The sequence below is a fragment of the Piliocolobus tephrosceles genome, chromosome 17 (genome assembly GCF_002776525.5).
Source record: "Piliocolobus tephrosceles isolate RC106 chromosome 17, ASM277652v3, whole genome shotgun sequence".
Lineage (NCBI taxonomy): Eukaryota > Metazoa > Chordata > Mammalia > Primates > Cercopithecidae > Piliocolobus > Piliocolobus tephrosceles.
The window spans coordinates 27,421,602-27,434,732 of NC_045450.1; the positions used below are offsets into that span (position 1 = coordinate 27,421,602).

At 54.2% G+C, this 13,131-nt stretch overlaps 2 protein-coding genes across 2 annotated transcripts in view; one reads left to right on the forward strand and one right to left on the reverse strand.

Annotated features, from left to right (window-relative positions):
* The window catches only part of TBX6 (T-box transcription factor 6), a 5,264-nt gene extending 3,378 nt beyond the window's left edge, over positions 1–1,886 (forward strand). Inside the window, exons 6-8 of the mRNA XM_023191146.3 lie at positions 1,255–1,328; positions 1,384–1,594; positions 1,673–1,886. Of these exons, the coding sequence (XP_023046914.1) occupies positions 1,255–1,328; positions 1,384–1,594; positions 1,673–1,886 (499 nt within the window). The remainder of the gene's footprint in view (positions 1–1,254; positions 1,329–1,383; positions 1,595–1,672) is intronic.
* Positions 1,887–2,703: 817 nt separating this feature from the next.
* PPP4C (protein phosphatase 4 catalytic subunit) lies at positions 2,704–11,823 on the reverse strand. Its single transcript, XM_023191147.1, has 9 exons — positions 11,693–11,823; positions 11,310–11,470; positions 6,483–6,534; positions 5,496–5,546; positions 5,184–5,285; positions 4,467–4,640; positions 4,253–4,379; positions 3,242–3,431; positions 2,704–3,164 (listed from the first exon to the last, which is right to left on the reverse strand). Exons 2-9 carry the CDS (start codon positions 11,405–11,407, stop codon positions 3,035–3,037), a joined length of 924 nt encoding a protein of 307 aa, XP_023046915.1. The 5' UTR covers positions 11,408–11,470; positions 11,693–11,823; the 3' UTR covers positions 2,704–3,034.
* Positions 11,824–13,131: the final 1,308 nt, after the last annotated feature.

Here is a 13,131-nt window from a genome sequence, read left to right on the forward strand (position 1 = left end):
AGAGAGAGAGAGAGAGAGAGAGAGAGAGAGAGAGAGAAAGAAAGAAAGAAAGAAAGAAAGGAAGAAAGAAAGAAAAAGAAAGGAAGGAAGGAAGGAAGGGAAAGAAGAAAGAAAGAAAGAAAGAAAGAAAGAAAGAAAGAAAGAAAGAAAGAAAGAAAGAAAGAAAGAAAGAAAGAAAGAAAGAAAAGAAAAGAAAGAGAAAGAAAGAACTCTGTCACAAAAAAAAAGAAAAGAAAAAAAGAAGAAGAGAAATAAACAGGAAAGGACTGGGGTGAGCTATTAGATAAGAGGCCTGAAAAGGCCTCGGCAGGAAGAAGACACTTGAGAAAGAGCTGAAGGAAGTATGGGAGGGAGCCAGGTGGGCATCTGGCAAAGCACACTAGGGAGTGGGAACAGCACGTGCAAAGGCCCTGAGGTGGGGCTGTGCCTGTGGCGTGGCTGCAGTGGAGGGAGTAGGAGTCAGGCAGCGGGAGGGGAAGCCAGGTTATGTTGGACAGTAAAGGTTCCATAAGGCCGTGGGAACTGTTCCAAGTGCAGCCCCTCAGAGCTGGCCCTGCCCTCAAGGAACTTCCAGTTTGTCAGAAGACACAGACATGAACCAAGGAGTCACTCCATCAAATGCAAAAGCAGAACTGTGACAGATGTTATGAGGGAGGGGTGTGTGCTCTCAGAGGTCAGGGAGGAATTCCTTGAGGAACTTGCACTTGCATTAAGGCAAGGATAGGTTTGGTGGCTCATGCCTGTAGTCACAGCGCTTTAAGAGGCTGAGATGGAAAGATCACTTGAGCCCAGGAGTTGGAGGATGCAGTGAGCTGTGACCATGTCACTGCACTCCAGCCTGGGCAACATAGCAAGACCCCATCTCAAATTTTAAAAATGAAAAGAAAAAGGATGAGTTCAGCAGGTGAAGAGGGGACAGAAGAGGATTCCAGAGAGAGGCTGACAGTGGATATGGTGCAGAAGGATGAGCTAGGTGAGACTGTGCCCTGGCCTTGCCTCTGGGAAGGAGTTTCCGTTGATACTAAACACAATAGGAAAGCATGGACAAGCTTGAGCAGGGACAAAATTCCAGCTCTGCCACTTTCTAGTTAATTTTCTGGCCTTCAGTTTCTTCATCTGTAAAATGGGTATAATGATGGCCCCTACCCGACAGGGTCCCTGGGAGGGTGAAATGCCTGGCACTGGGTAAGTACTGTTATTACCATCACCATGGCCATCACCGTCATCATCATCACCACCACCACTATTCCCCAGGGAGCGAGATGCCCGTGTGAAGAGGAAACTGCGGGGCCCAGAGCCAGCAGCCACAGAGGCCTATGGGAGCGGAGGTGAGTATAGTTCCGATGGCGATGGGGCCAGGCCTGAGACATGGATCCTCCCTAGCCCAACCTCTCCCTTCCCTCTCCCCGGACACACCAGGTGGTCCCTGCGACTCCACTCTGGGTGGAGACATTCATGAATCAGACCCAGAACAGGCCTCAGCCCCCGGGGAAGTCACCACTGCCCTGGCACCTCCGTGTGGTGGCCCCAGTGCCGAGGCCTACCTCATGCACCCTGCGGCTTTCCACGGGGCCCCCAGTCACCTTCCCACCAGGTGAGTGGGACAGGGGATCAGGCGGGGCTGCGGGACCCTCTGCCCTGCTCTGACATCCTTCCTTCTCTCCCATGTCAGGAGCCCCAGCTTCCCAGAGGCTCCAGACTCTGGGCGCTCAGCCCCCTACTCGGCTGCATTTCTGGAGCTGCCGCCCGGGCCAGGGGGCTCCGGGTACCCAGCGGCTCCACCGGCGGCACCCTTTGCCCCGCACTTTCTCCAAGGGGGCCCCTTCCCTTTACCATACCCCGGGCCTGGGGGCTATCTGGATGTGGGCTCCAAACCCATGTACTGAGCCATTGCTGGGCCCCTCTGCCTCCATCACAAACCTCCTGCTCCCTTCCCCCAGCCCTGGAGCCCCCCCCCCCCCCCCCGCCCCCCCCCCCCCCCCAAATGGCTGCCTTGGGCCTGCCCACCACCCCCCACAACTTCACACCTTGATTTCACTCCCACCCCGCTCTGGCTTCAAAGCCCAACCAAGGCTGCTGGGAGTCCAGCTGGGGCCGGCTTCCCCTTCCCGGCTCTCACCTCCGTGTGAATGGAAGGGGCTCTGCCTGGCCAAATGGGGCTACAGACCAGTATCCCCACCTACCGGGTCCCCCTGTGAGCTCTTGGAGGGGCTCAATCCCCATCCCCACGCCACTGGTGCAGGCCACACCAGTCTGTTGTTCTGGGACCAGAGTATTTTTGTTAATAAAACTCAAAAGCCATCCATGCTCAGGAAACATTGAAGGTCCTGTGTTTGGCCCTGGGCGGGCTGGGTGAGCAAAGGCTTTGCTAGGAGACCCAGACCCAGATCTAAACCTGTGTTTCCAGCTGCCTGACCTAGCACGAAATCTACCAGCTCTCTAGGCCCATCTCTTCTTCAGAAAAATGGCGAAATCAGAATCTCGTGATGCTGTTAATAAGGCTGCCGTGAGAACAGAGCCCTCTCCCTAGCACTGGGGAAGCCAGCAGGCAGCGGCCCCTGGAGGCCCTGGGCAAGCTGACTGGCCTGAGCCTGGCCCTCCTGGCAGGTCGGGGCCCTGAGGCAGTCAAGGCCCTGAGGTCCACCCCAGGTCCCAGGCCAGCAACCCTGTGCATTGCCAACCAAGTCTGGCAAAAACTCAAAGACCATTTTTCTTCTTTTATTAGAATTTTTTTTTCATTTTTTTTCTCAAAATTTTTATCTAAAAACAAACAGAAAAAAGAAGGAAAAAAAGAAAAAAAAATTATTGGAAACTTCATGGTTCAAGTGGGGAGAGAGGAGAGGAGGAACATGGAGTTGGGTCTCCAGGCCTCTCCAGAGAAGTCCTCACCCTCGAAGCACCCTCTTGGGGGATAGCAGAGCCGGGACAGCTCCCCCCACAACGCCCAGCCTCCGTCTGAGGAAGAAGGCAGAGTCACAGTGGTCCGAGGGCCAGAAGGGCTGTAGGGGGCAGGGGCAGGGGCCGGGGTGGGGGGTCACAGGAAGTAGTCAGCCACGGGCTTCTTGGAGGGGATGCCCCGTGTCTCTTGGGGAGCGGCCTCAAAGATGATGAAATCTTTCTGGAGATGCTCGTCCAGCTCCAAGATGGCTGCCACATTTCCACAGCTGGAAGGCGGGGCAGCAGGGTCAGGAGCAGCTTGGCTCAGATGCCCGCCCCTCCCAGCCCGGCCCAGCAGGCTCACCGGTAGCAGTAGTTGGGTGCCGACCACACAGTGAGCACGGTCTCATTGAAGTGCCACTTGTAACCTTCCATCACCAGTTGGTGGGCACGGCAGATCATGTCAATGTCGTTGGCTGCATTGAACTGGGCCACCACGTCACTGCCAAATAGGTAGCCAGCCCCTCGGGGGCTCACGCCCCACCCTGTGGTGTCTGATGGGGCAAGGGAGGGATGGAGAGGGATGTCCTCAGGCTTCTCTGGCTGCCAGCGCTGCCCCTTGAAGGTGAGCAGCCTGGCCCCTCCCCAAGTCCACCAGAGGCGCATGGGGCCTGAATATGGTCTGTGGGATGGTGGGGACCAGGACAGCAAATGTAGGGGCAGATGAGCTCCAGAGGAGAAAGAATGCCCAATGGCTGGGACCCCCTCATAATGACAGTGATCATACAATCCCTGGCCAAACAGCACACAGGAGTGAAAGGGGTGCTCCCAGAGACAGAAGGGCACCCGGTGCTGTCACAGAGCGGTCGGGAGTGGCTGTGGAGCAGTGGCTGCGTGTGTGTGTGTGTGTGGCTGTGGAGCAGAGGCCTCGTGTGCATGTGGCTATGATGGAGCACACAGAGTGTGTGTGTGTGCGTGTGTGCCTGTGTGTATGTGTGACAACAGGAACTCTGGCTGGTCCTCAGAAGACCTGACTTTAAATCTCAGCTCTGCTCTACACTAGTGGAGAACCCACAAAATGGGGGGTCTCAGGGGGCTATCATTCTGGGGTTCTGACCTCTGAAGAAGCTGCTGTCATGTTCTAAGGCCCCTTCACTTCAGGGAGCAATGACTTAGTTGTCCTCCACAGCCCTCTGAGCCATGCCCCAAGCCACTGTGTGTTCAAAGCATCTGCCATGCAGGCCTCCCTGCTCAACCTCCAGGGTTCCAGCCATTTGGTAGGTGGAGGACAGATGCCAGTGAAGGCCAGCCCTGCTCCCTCTCTTTCCCAACCCCTCCTGACTGTCCCTGCCTGCCCCTGCCCACATGCCCTCACCTTCTGGGTCAGACCAGAGGAGGTCACACATGGGCCCATCATGAGGCACCTCTTGCTTTCGGTCAATTGTCCGAATCTGATCCAGGGTCTGGATGGAGGGGGAGAGACCCCCGTGCACACAGAAGATCTACAGGGGACAGCAAGGAAAGAGGGCGGGGCTGAGGCCTGGAGCCTCCCTACTCTCCCCGTCCCATGGAGCCCTGAGCTGGCCTACCTTGCCATCGATGATGGCTGACAGGCTGAGGTAGTCGAAGATCTCGGTGCAGTAGCGCCACACAGTCACCGAGCCATACTTGCGCAGGCACTCATCGTAGAATCCATAGACCTGCGTGATCTGGCGACTCTCATGGTTGCCCCGGATGAGCGTGATGCGGTCAGGATAGCGAACCTGGGGGTGGCCACCAAGCCGGGGCTGGCGCCTAGACGGTCTCTCCACACCTTCCCCTCTGACCTCCTCATGCCATCCTCACAACCACTGCCCAGCACACTCCTGGAACCTCTCGCCTGATCGTGTGGCATCAGCCACCTCCCTCCCAGGCCTGCAGGACCCCTCCAGAGAATGTAAACCTGACCCATCCCCATCATCTATGAACCTAATGGCTCTTCTTTCACCTGCCAGACACAGACCGGGTCCCTAGCAAGGCACCCAGGCCCTTTGTCATCTGGCCCCACACTGCCTCTCCCAGCAGTGGCATCAATGACCTGCCACATTCACAACAGTGAGCCTCTGCCCCTCCCAGAATGCTGCCCCACTGGCCTCACCACCACCACCCCCGAGTCTCTGACCACCCCCAAAAGCAGAATCGGTCCATCATCAGTGACATAGCTCCAAGGTGGGGCTGGTCACGGTAGGAGATGAGGGTGGAACGGACTAAGACAGGCCCAACCCGAGGTGGCCCAGGTTGGGGGTGCAGAAGCCAGGGACTACCACCTTAAGTGCCAGCAGCAGGAGGAACGTTTCGACGCTGTAGAAGCCACGGTCCACAAAGTCCCCCATGAAGAGGTAGTTGGTCTCAGGGACATCGCCACCCACCTGTGGGGAAGTAGAAAGTTTTACCCTGTCCTAAACAGTCCCCTACCCCCACCTGTTTCTGTCCAGCAGAGGCTCTTCTTCCACAACCGCCCATCTAACTCGGGGCCTCTTTCCCCCACTCCACGCCCCAAATTAAGGCTCCCACCCTTGATTAAAAGGGTCTTCTAGTTATCACCCGGTTACATTTCGCAGTATTGGCCACACACTTACTCTGAACAGTTCTTTGAGGTCATAGAATTGTCCATGGATGTCACCGCACACCTGGGGAGCAGGAAGCGGGGGTTGGAACTCGAGCAGTGGGAGTTACCAGGGACGACCCTCCAAACACCCACTGCTTTAGGGAGCTTTATCGCTCTTGGCTACACCTCTACTTCCTAGGGCCAAAATTCTCCTCTCCCACCTCAAGTCAGTCTGGTCCAGAAACACACCCGTTGTCCCATGCTGAGTACCAACTATTCTGTATGCAAGAGCTAGAACTAAGTCCTTCCAGGTAGATGTCCCGACCCCCTCCTCTCTCTACTCCCCTCAAAGTACCCAGAATCAAGTTACTAACACAGAGCCCTGGAGAAATGTGAGCAGAATCACTCACCAAATAGGAGTCCTTCTGCCCCGGCCAAGAATCTCCACTAACAAATCCAAAGTCCCTTCCCACACCCCTCTTTCTTTCCTTTTTCTTTTTCTTTTCTTCTCTTCTCTTTTTTCTTTCTTTTTCTTTTTTTCTTCATTCCTTCCTCTCTCTCTCTCTCTCTCTCTCTCTCTCTCGAGACACAGTCTTCCTCTGTCACCCAGGCTGGAGGGCAGTGGCCCGATCTCGGCTCACTGCAATCTCCACCTCCCAGGTTCAAGCGATTCTCCTGCCTCAGCCTCCCAAGGAGCTGGGATTACAGGCACTTGCCACCACACGTGGCTAATTTTTGTATTTTTGGTGGAGACAGGGTTTCACCATGTTGGCCAGGCTGGTCTTGAACTCCTGACCTCAAGTGATGTGCCCATCTTGCCCTCCCAAAGTGCTGGGATTACAGGTGTGAGCCACCGTGCACAGCAACCCCCACTTCTTATAACAGTGCTCCCTTGAAGATGAGGGAAAGGACAGACAAAAGAGGCTTAGGGGTGGGCTCATAGAGCCCCCAAGATGAAGAGGAAAGTCCATGTGCCTAAAAGACCAGGCCCGGCTCTGCAGGGACAGCAGGTACTCACTGTGACTGGCGAGTCCACTCTCTGCACGTTGCTCTCCTCTACCAAGATCTCTCTGGAGACAGGAGAAGACCAGGGTCACCACAGCCAGGCCAGCCCAGCCCAATTCCTGACCTTTTTTGGCAGGGAGGGGAGGATATGAGGCGGTTCTTGAACCTCCAGGGGGCAGGAGTGAAGTGTACAGTCTCCCCAGAACAGGCTGACCACAGCCCTCCAGCATGCAACACCCTTCAGTGGCTCCCTGCTGCCAAAAGGACAAAGTCCAAGCTCTTATTCCAGCATTCCAGGCCTTCTGAACAGGCTGGGACTTTTCCAGCCCTGACTCCCCCTGCTGCTCCATCTTCCACATCCAGGACTCACTCCTGGGAGGCGGGTCTCCCCATCCTCTCCACAGCACAGCTTAAGTAACTCTTGGCCAGTCACAGAGCCCTTCTCCCAGGCTATCCAGATACAAGGGTAGGTGCCCAGGACAGGCCTACCAGTGGATGCACCTTCAAAGTGACGCGCTCTTGGCCAGGCGCGGTGGCTCACACCTGTAATCCTAGCACTTTGGGAGGCCGAGGCGCACAGATCACGAGGTCAGGAGTTCGAGACCAGCCTGACCAACGTGGTGAAACCCCATCTCTACTAAAAATACAAAAATTAGCCAGGCGTGGTGGTGCGTGCTTGTAATCCCAGCTACTCAGGAGACTGAGGCAGGAGAATTGCTTGAACCTGGTAGGCGGGGGTTGCAGTGAGCCGAGATTAGGCCACTGTACTCCAGTCTGGGCGACAGAGCAAGGCTGTCTCAAAAAAAAAAAAAAACAAAACAAAAAAGTGAGATGCTCTTGCCATGTGTTCAATATTTCTTTACAACTATGAGGACTTAAATATTTTCTATTTCTCCTTGCGGTGCAGTCTACTTCTACTTAAGTGAGCAGGAGATGAAATCACTTTGCCAGGTTAAGACACCCAATTTCTTTCTTTCTTTTTTTTTTTTTTGAGACAGAGTCTGGCTCCATTGCCCAGTCTGGAGTGCTGTGGCACCATCTTTGCTCACTGCAACCTCTGCCTCCTGGGTTCAAGCGATTCTCCTGCTTCAACCTCCCAAGTAGCTGGGATTACAGGCATGCACCACCACGCCTGGCTGATTTTTGTATTTTTAGTGGAGATGGGGGTTGCACTATGTTGTCCAGGCTGGTCTTGAACTCCTGACCTCAGGTGATCCACCCACCTCTGCCTCCCAAAGTGCTGGGACTACAGGCGTGAGCCACTGCACCCAGCCTATAGACACCCAATTTAAGCAATACTATATTTGCAAATTTTGCCTGGTAATAGCAGCAGTGAACATTTGAGCTCATACTGTGTGCCAGGAATGTTATTAAGGGCTTGACAGGTAGGTACTATGATTCCCGGTACACAGATGAAGAAATTGAAGCATGGGAGGAGGCTGGCTTGGTGCCAGTAACAGGTGGGATGTGAACCAGCGAAGCCTGGCTCTGGGGTTTGATTCTTTATCAAGATATTCTGATGTGGGAAGCCCAACTCGCCTGGCCCCCCTCTTTCTGCCAATCTCTTCCCTTAGAATGGGTTTCCTGAGCTCAGTGGACAGGAGGATTCACTTAGGCCCCTTGCTCTGTATGGCAGAGGCAGCACGAAGGAACTCTCCCTGGCTTTCAGGGAAAAGGAGGCGGCACTAGCGGTGGTCCGAGAGGCCACACCAGCACCTGTACTGTCCCACTGGCACTGCTTCTTGTGCTGAACATCCTTCCCCATCAACTGCTCACAGTGACCTTTCCAACAGACTGGTGAGGTTCTCTTCAGCCTCACGTAACAGTAAAGAAACCGAAGCTAGGTCAGGCACGGTGGCTCACACCTGTAATCCCAGCACTTTGGGAAGCCAAGGCAGGTGGATCATGAGGTCAAGAGATTGAGACCATCCTGGCCAACGTGGTGAAACCCTGTCTCTACTAAAAATACAAAAATTAGCTGGGCATGGTGGTGTGTGCCTGTAATCCCAGCTACTCGGAAGGCTGAGGTAGGAGAATCACTTGAACCTGGGAGGCGGAGGTTGCAGTGGGCCGAGATCGCGCCATCGCACTCCAGCCTGGGCAACAAGAGCGAAACTCTGACACAAAAAAAAAAAAAAAAAAAAAAGGAAGAGAAAAAGAAACCGAACCTTACAGAAAAGCGGCAGGGTCAAGGTTACCAAGCTGGAGAGTGGCTAAATTGGAACCCAGAAGCCCAACTTCCTAAGAATTTATGCCAGCCCCTTCCGTAGACCCTGAGTGAAAACCTGAAACCCAGGGAGGTCACATGCAGGGCCCATGCTCTCGGAAAAGCACCCCTCAGTGCCAGCACAACCCCATTATGGCCTGGGAATCAGGTCCAGATTCCAGCCCCAGTTCTGTCACTTGCAGTACTTCACCAGCCCTATCATGACCTGCCTGCAGTAACAGCTACCGGCGCAGCAGGCCCTGTGCCCAGATACCCGGACTTTCAACTGCATGTCATTATCATTTCAAAAAATCAGAAAGTGACTTGACAAGGGTCATATTGCTTCTAGGTGACAAGGCAAAGATTCATACTGAAGACCACCTGATTCAAAAGCTCAGCTCTTCTGTGCTAACATTTCTAGGAGCAGCAATTTCAGCTCAGACACTGCAGACCTCTGTGCTTCCACGGGTTTCACTTGCATGTCTGTGCCCTCTGGGCAAACTGGTGCTCTTGACACTACCAGCCCCAGCCTGGGTCTCTGGTGGGTCCCCAGGAGGCCATAACCAGGTATCAGAGCTGGCCCCGCTTCAGACTGAGCCTTGGCCTAGTACCTCCTAGTTTCACTCAGTTTCAACTGGGCAGGACCCTCCACCCCTCAGTCTTCCATAGCTCCCTGCTGCCTCACACCTCACATCAAAATCTAAATGCCTCTGCCTGGCTCTCAGTGACCACAGAGCACAGTTAAAAACCTGGATGCAAAACTAACTTCCCCTCCGACTAGCTGCATGAGTTGGACAAGACATTATCTACTCAGAGGCTCAGTTTCCTCTGCTATGAAATGGGGCTAAGTACTCAGCCCACCCTGCCTATTCCTTAGGCTGTTGCAAGGAGCCATGGAGACTGAATACATAACTTCCTGCTATTCTGCAAACTCCAGCATGCTATCCAAGCTTTGTCTGCCATCACCACCACGCCGATTCAGGGCCTGTGAGGGAGGTAAGACTTCGGGGTTAAAGAACAGAGCCACGCAATAACAGGTATAAGTTCCTAAAAATGCCAATCAGGACTGAGGGAGAGGGGAAAACGAAAAACACCATGGGGCTGGTCTGGTCAGGGACATTTTCTTGAGCTGGCAAAAGAGAAAAGCCACAGACAGGTGGCAAAAAAAGAGGCTGACCCTGCTCATCATCCCCTCACAGGCCCTGTCTGGCTGCAGGGAGTCTATGTGAGGCAGGGCCAAGCAAAGAGCATGAGGGCCACAGATTCAGGACCCAGCTCTGCCACGTCCTCAGTGGGTGACCTCAGTCAAGTCACCAGACCTCTACGAGTCATGGCTTCTTGTTTGATAAAATGGAACAAATGATTCCAACCTCACAGGATTGCTGGGGGGAAGAGATGGATAAAAGTTTTTTACCAGTACAGGGCCAGGCCAACAGTGGCCCTATAAAGGCCAATGTCTATTGTTCAATAAACATAGAGTAATTCTGCAGGTAGTTCTGCCACAATTCTCCAGCCTGGTAGAAGCCACAATCACAGTGCCCCAGAGGAGGCAGGTAATAATTAAACCCCTGACTGTTCCCCATACATCTCAGGGCCTCCACTTTTACATTCGTCCCTTCCCTCACTGGCCCTGCCTCCATCAGCTAGCCAAATTATCTTCATCCTTCAAGGCCTACCTCCACTCAAAAGCCTTCCCTGATGGCTTTAACCCATCTCATTATTGTCCTCTTCCAAGAGAAATAGAATACCTGGTGATTATCAAGCACGTATGCTGTACCAAGACACTGTGCTAACCTCATCTCAAGCACCAACTCACTGAATCTTCACAACCATCTTATTAAGTACTATTAACTCCGCTTTACAAATAAAGACACCTTAAGATCACTAACACAGCTAGAAAGCGGCAGAGTTCAGATTCAAACCTAGAGCCATCTCACACTGCAAAACCCAGAGCCTTAACCACTGCTTCATCCTACTTCCCACAGAACTCTGAACTGGCCTTCCTCCCTATCATGCTTAATTCTACCCTGGCTTACTTGCTACGATTTCTCAGGCTCCCACCCTGAATGTGAGTGATCCAACTCCACACCTTTTTGCATTATGGCCTGAAAAAGGACAGGACACTAAGAGCTGGTTTCCAATCCCCATTCCCTACTTGTGGGTAACTTTTAACATGAAAGTTCTCACCTGTAAAATGAGTACAATACCACCAACCTTTAAGGGTTGTTGTAATTAAAAGACTTTTATAAATCACAGGGTCTTTAACTTTCCTGTCTTAAATCTTTGGTTTTTGGCTCTTTTACCACCTCCTTATTCTAGGCCTGTCCCACAGTTCGGCCCCCCTCCAACAAGCTTCCGACCCCGGACAGATGGACTTGTTTCCTTGAGTTTCCTAAGTACTTTATGTAACATTCTTACTCCACTGGAAACACATCGTCTAATACTTTAAGTGTCTTTATCCGTTCTGTCTTCCCCGAGCAGGCTAGCTTTTCCTCGAGGGCAGCGGTTCCATCCTGCTCCTCTCTGGGAAAGCTTCCAGGGCGAGGCAAGCCCAAAGTTCTCAGTTGGGTTTGCCCCAGGACAGAACCCGTGGGCGGCGGCTTGGCCTCCCTTCCCCACGGCCAACGGGCTCACCTGGCTTTAGCGCACAGGGCCTTGACTTCGCTCTCCTTGATGAGCTCGCAGCGACGCAGCTGCTCGATCTGCCGGTCCAGGTCGCTGATCTCCGCCATGGCCCACCCCCGGCGCGGGTCAGAGTCGGGGCCGCCGCCCCCTCCGCACCGCACAGGGGTCTCCTGGGAAAGGCCAAGACGAGCCCGCGGATCAGAGTGTCCGTGCGGGGCGCGGGGCTGACAACTCGATTCTAGAGCCGGCCCGGCTCCCCCACCCCCGCCTCCCCTCACATCGGCCCCAGGACCCCCCGGCGTCCCACTGCCTGGCCGCAACCCCGCTCACTCCCGTCGAACCCCGCGGTCCCGCGCTAAGGACGGTGACTTAGAGGAGTCTGGCACTATTACCGCCGCTGCGACTCCGGTTCCGGCTCTCCGGCTCCCTGCCTGCCTCCTTCACTCCGCTTTGGGCCGCAGCCACCGCCGCCGCCGCTTCTACTTCCGGTCCCGCCGCGGAAGCAAAGGGAGGCCAGTTCCGCCGCGCGCCGGATGTGGCGTCATACACGCTCCTCTCCTTCCTTCGCAGCGACCCCTGCACCACTTCCCCCGCCAGAGATGGGGAAGAAGCTGGAGGAACCCGTTGGCGGCCACGGGCAGTTTTGTGGCCTCTGTTGCTGGGCGATGTGGAGGCTGTTAGAAACCCTAGATCAGTCCCCTCCCCTTTCATTTTATAAAAATGTTTTAACAACTTTCTTTTTGAGACGGAGTTTTGCTCTTGTTGCCCAGGCGGGAGTGCAATGGCACGATCTCGGCTCACCGCAACCTCCGCCTCCCGGGTTCAAGCAATCCTCCTGCCTCAGCCTCCTTAGTAGCTGGGGTTACAGGCATGCGCCACCACGCCGGGCTAATTTTGTAGTTTTAACAGAGACGGGGTTTCTCCATGTTGGTCAGACTGGTCTCGAACTCCGTACCTCAGGTGATCCGCCCCCGCCCCCCCCCCCGCCTCCCAAAGTGCTGGGATTACAGGCGTGAGCCCCCGCGCCCGGCCACAACTTTCTTTTTCCTAAATTAGAGACAGGGTCTCGCTCTGTCGCTCAGGCTGGAGTCAGTGGGGCTATCATAACTCACTGTCACCTCGAACCCCTGGTCTCAAACCATCCTCCCGCCTCGGGCCTCCCAAAGTGCTGGGATTACAGGCGTGAGCCACCGCGCCCGGCCATTCTCCATTTCAGCTAGGGAAACAAGCAGAGCTGGGGCTAGGCTTTGTAACTTTATTACACTTTTTAAATGTTATACATTTTTGTTATTTTGTCAGCCTTCCCCAACACAATCCTTGGAGTATCCAACTTTGTCTTTTTAAATATTGCAGCCCCAGTGGTTAGAATAAGGCCTGGCACAGTAGGCATATATAAATACTTGTTAATACTTGTTTGGCCGGGCGCGGTGGCATCCCACCACTTTGGGAGGCCGAGACGGGCGGATCACGAGGTCAGGAGATCGAGACCATCCTGGCTAACCTGGTGAAACCCGCGTCTCTACTAAAAAATACAAAAAATTAGCCGGGCGAGGTGGCGGGCGCCTGTAGTCCCAGCTACTCGGGAGGCTGAGGCAGGAGAATGGCCTAAACCCGGGAGGCGGAGCTTGCAGTGAGCTGAGATCCGGCCACTGCACTCCAGCCTGGGCGACAGAGGGAGACTCCGTCTCAAAAAAACAAAAAACAAAAAACTTTTTCAATGGATGAGGGAATTCCGGTTGGGATCTCTTCCTTTGCCGTGAGAGAAATATTTGCCGTGGACAACTTCAGAAGTTATCATATTGGAATCCACTTTTCTCACGCCAAGCCTGTG

Excerpts from the sequence above, each read along its gene's own strand:
- PPP4C (XM_023191147.1), bottom strand. The coding sequence starts at position 11,407 with ATGGCGGAGATCAGCGACCTGGACCGGCAGATCGAGCAGCTGCGTCGC. Across the intron at positions 6,535-11,309 it reads GCCCTGTGCGCTAAAGCCAG|AGAGATCTTGGTAGAGGAGA; the intron begins GTGAGCCCGTTG and ends TCCTGTCTCCAG. Across the intron at positions 4,380-4,466 it reads CAGCCATCATCGATGGCAAG|ATCTTCTGTGTGCACGGGGG; the intron begins GTAGGCCAGCTC and ends TGTCCCCTGTAG.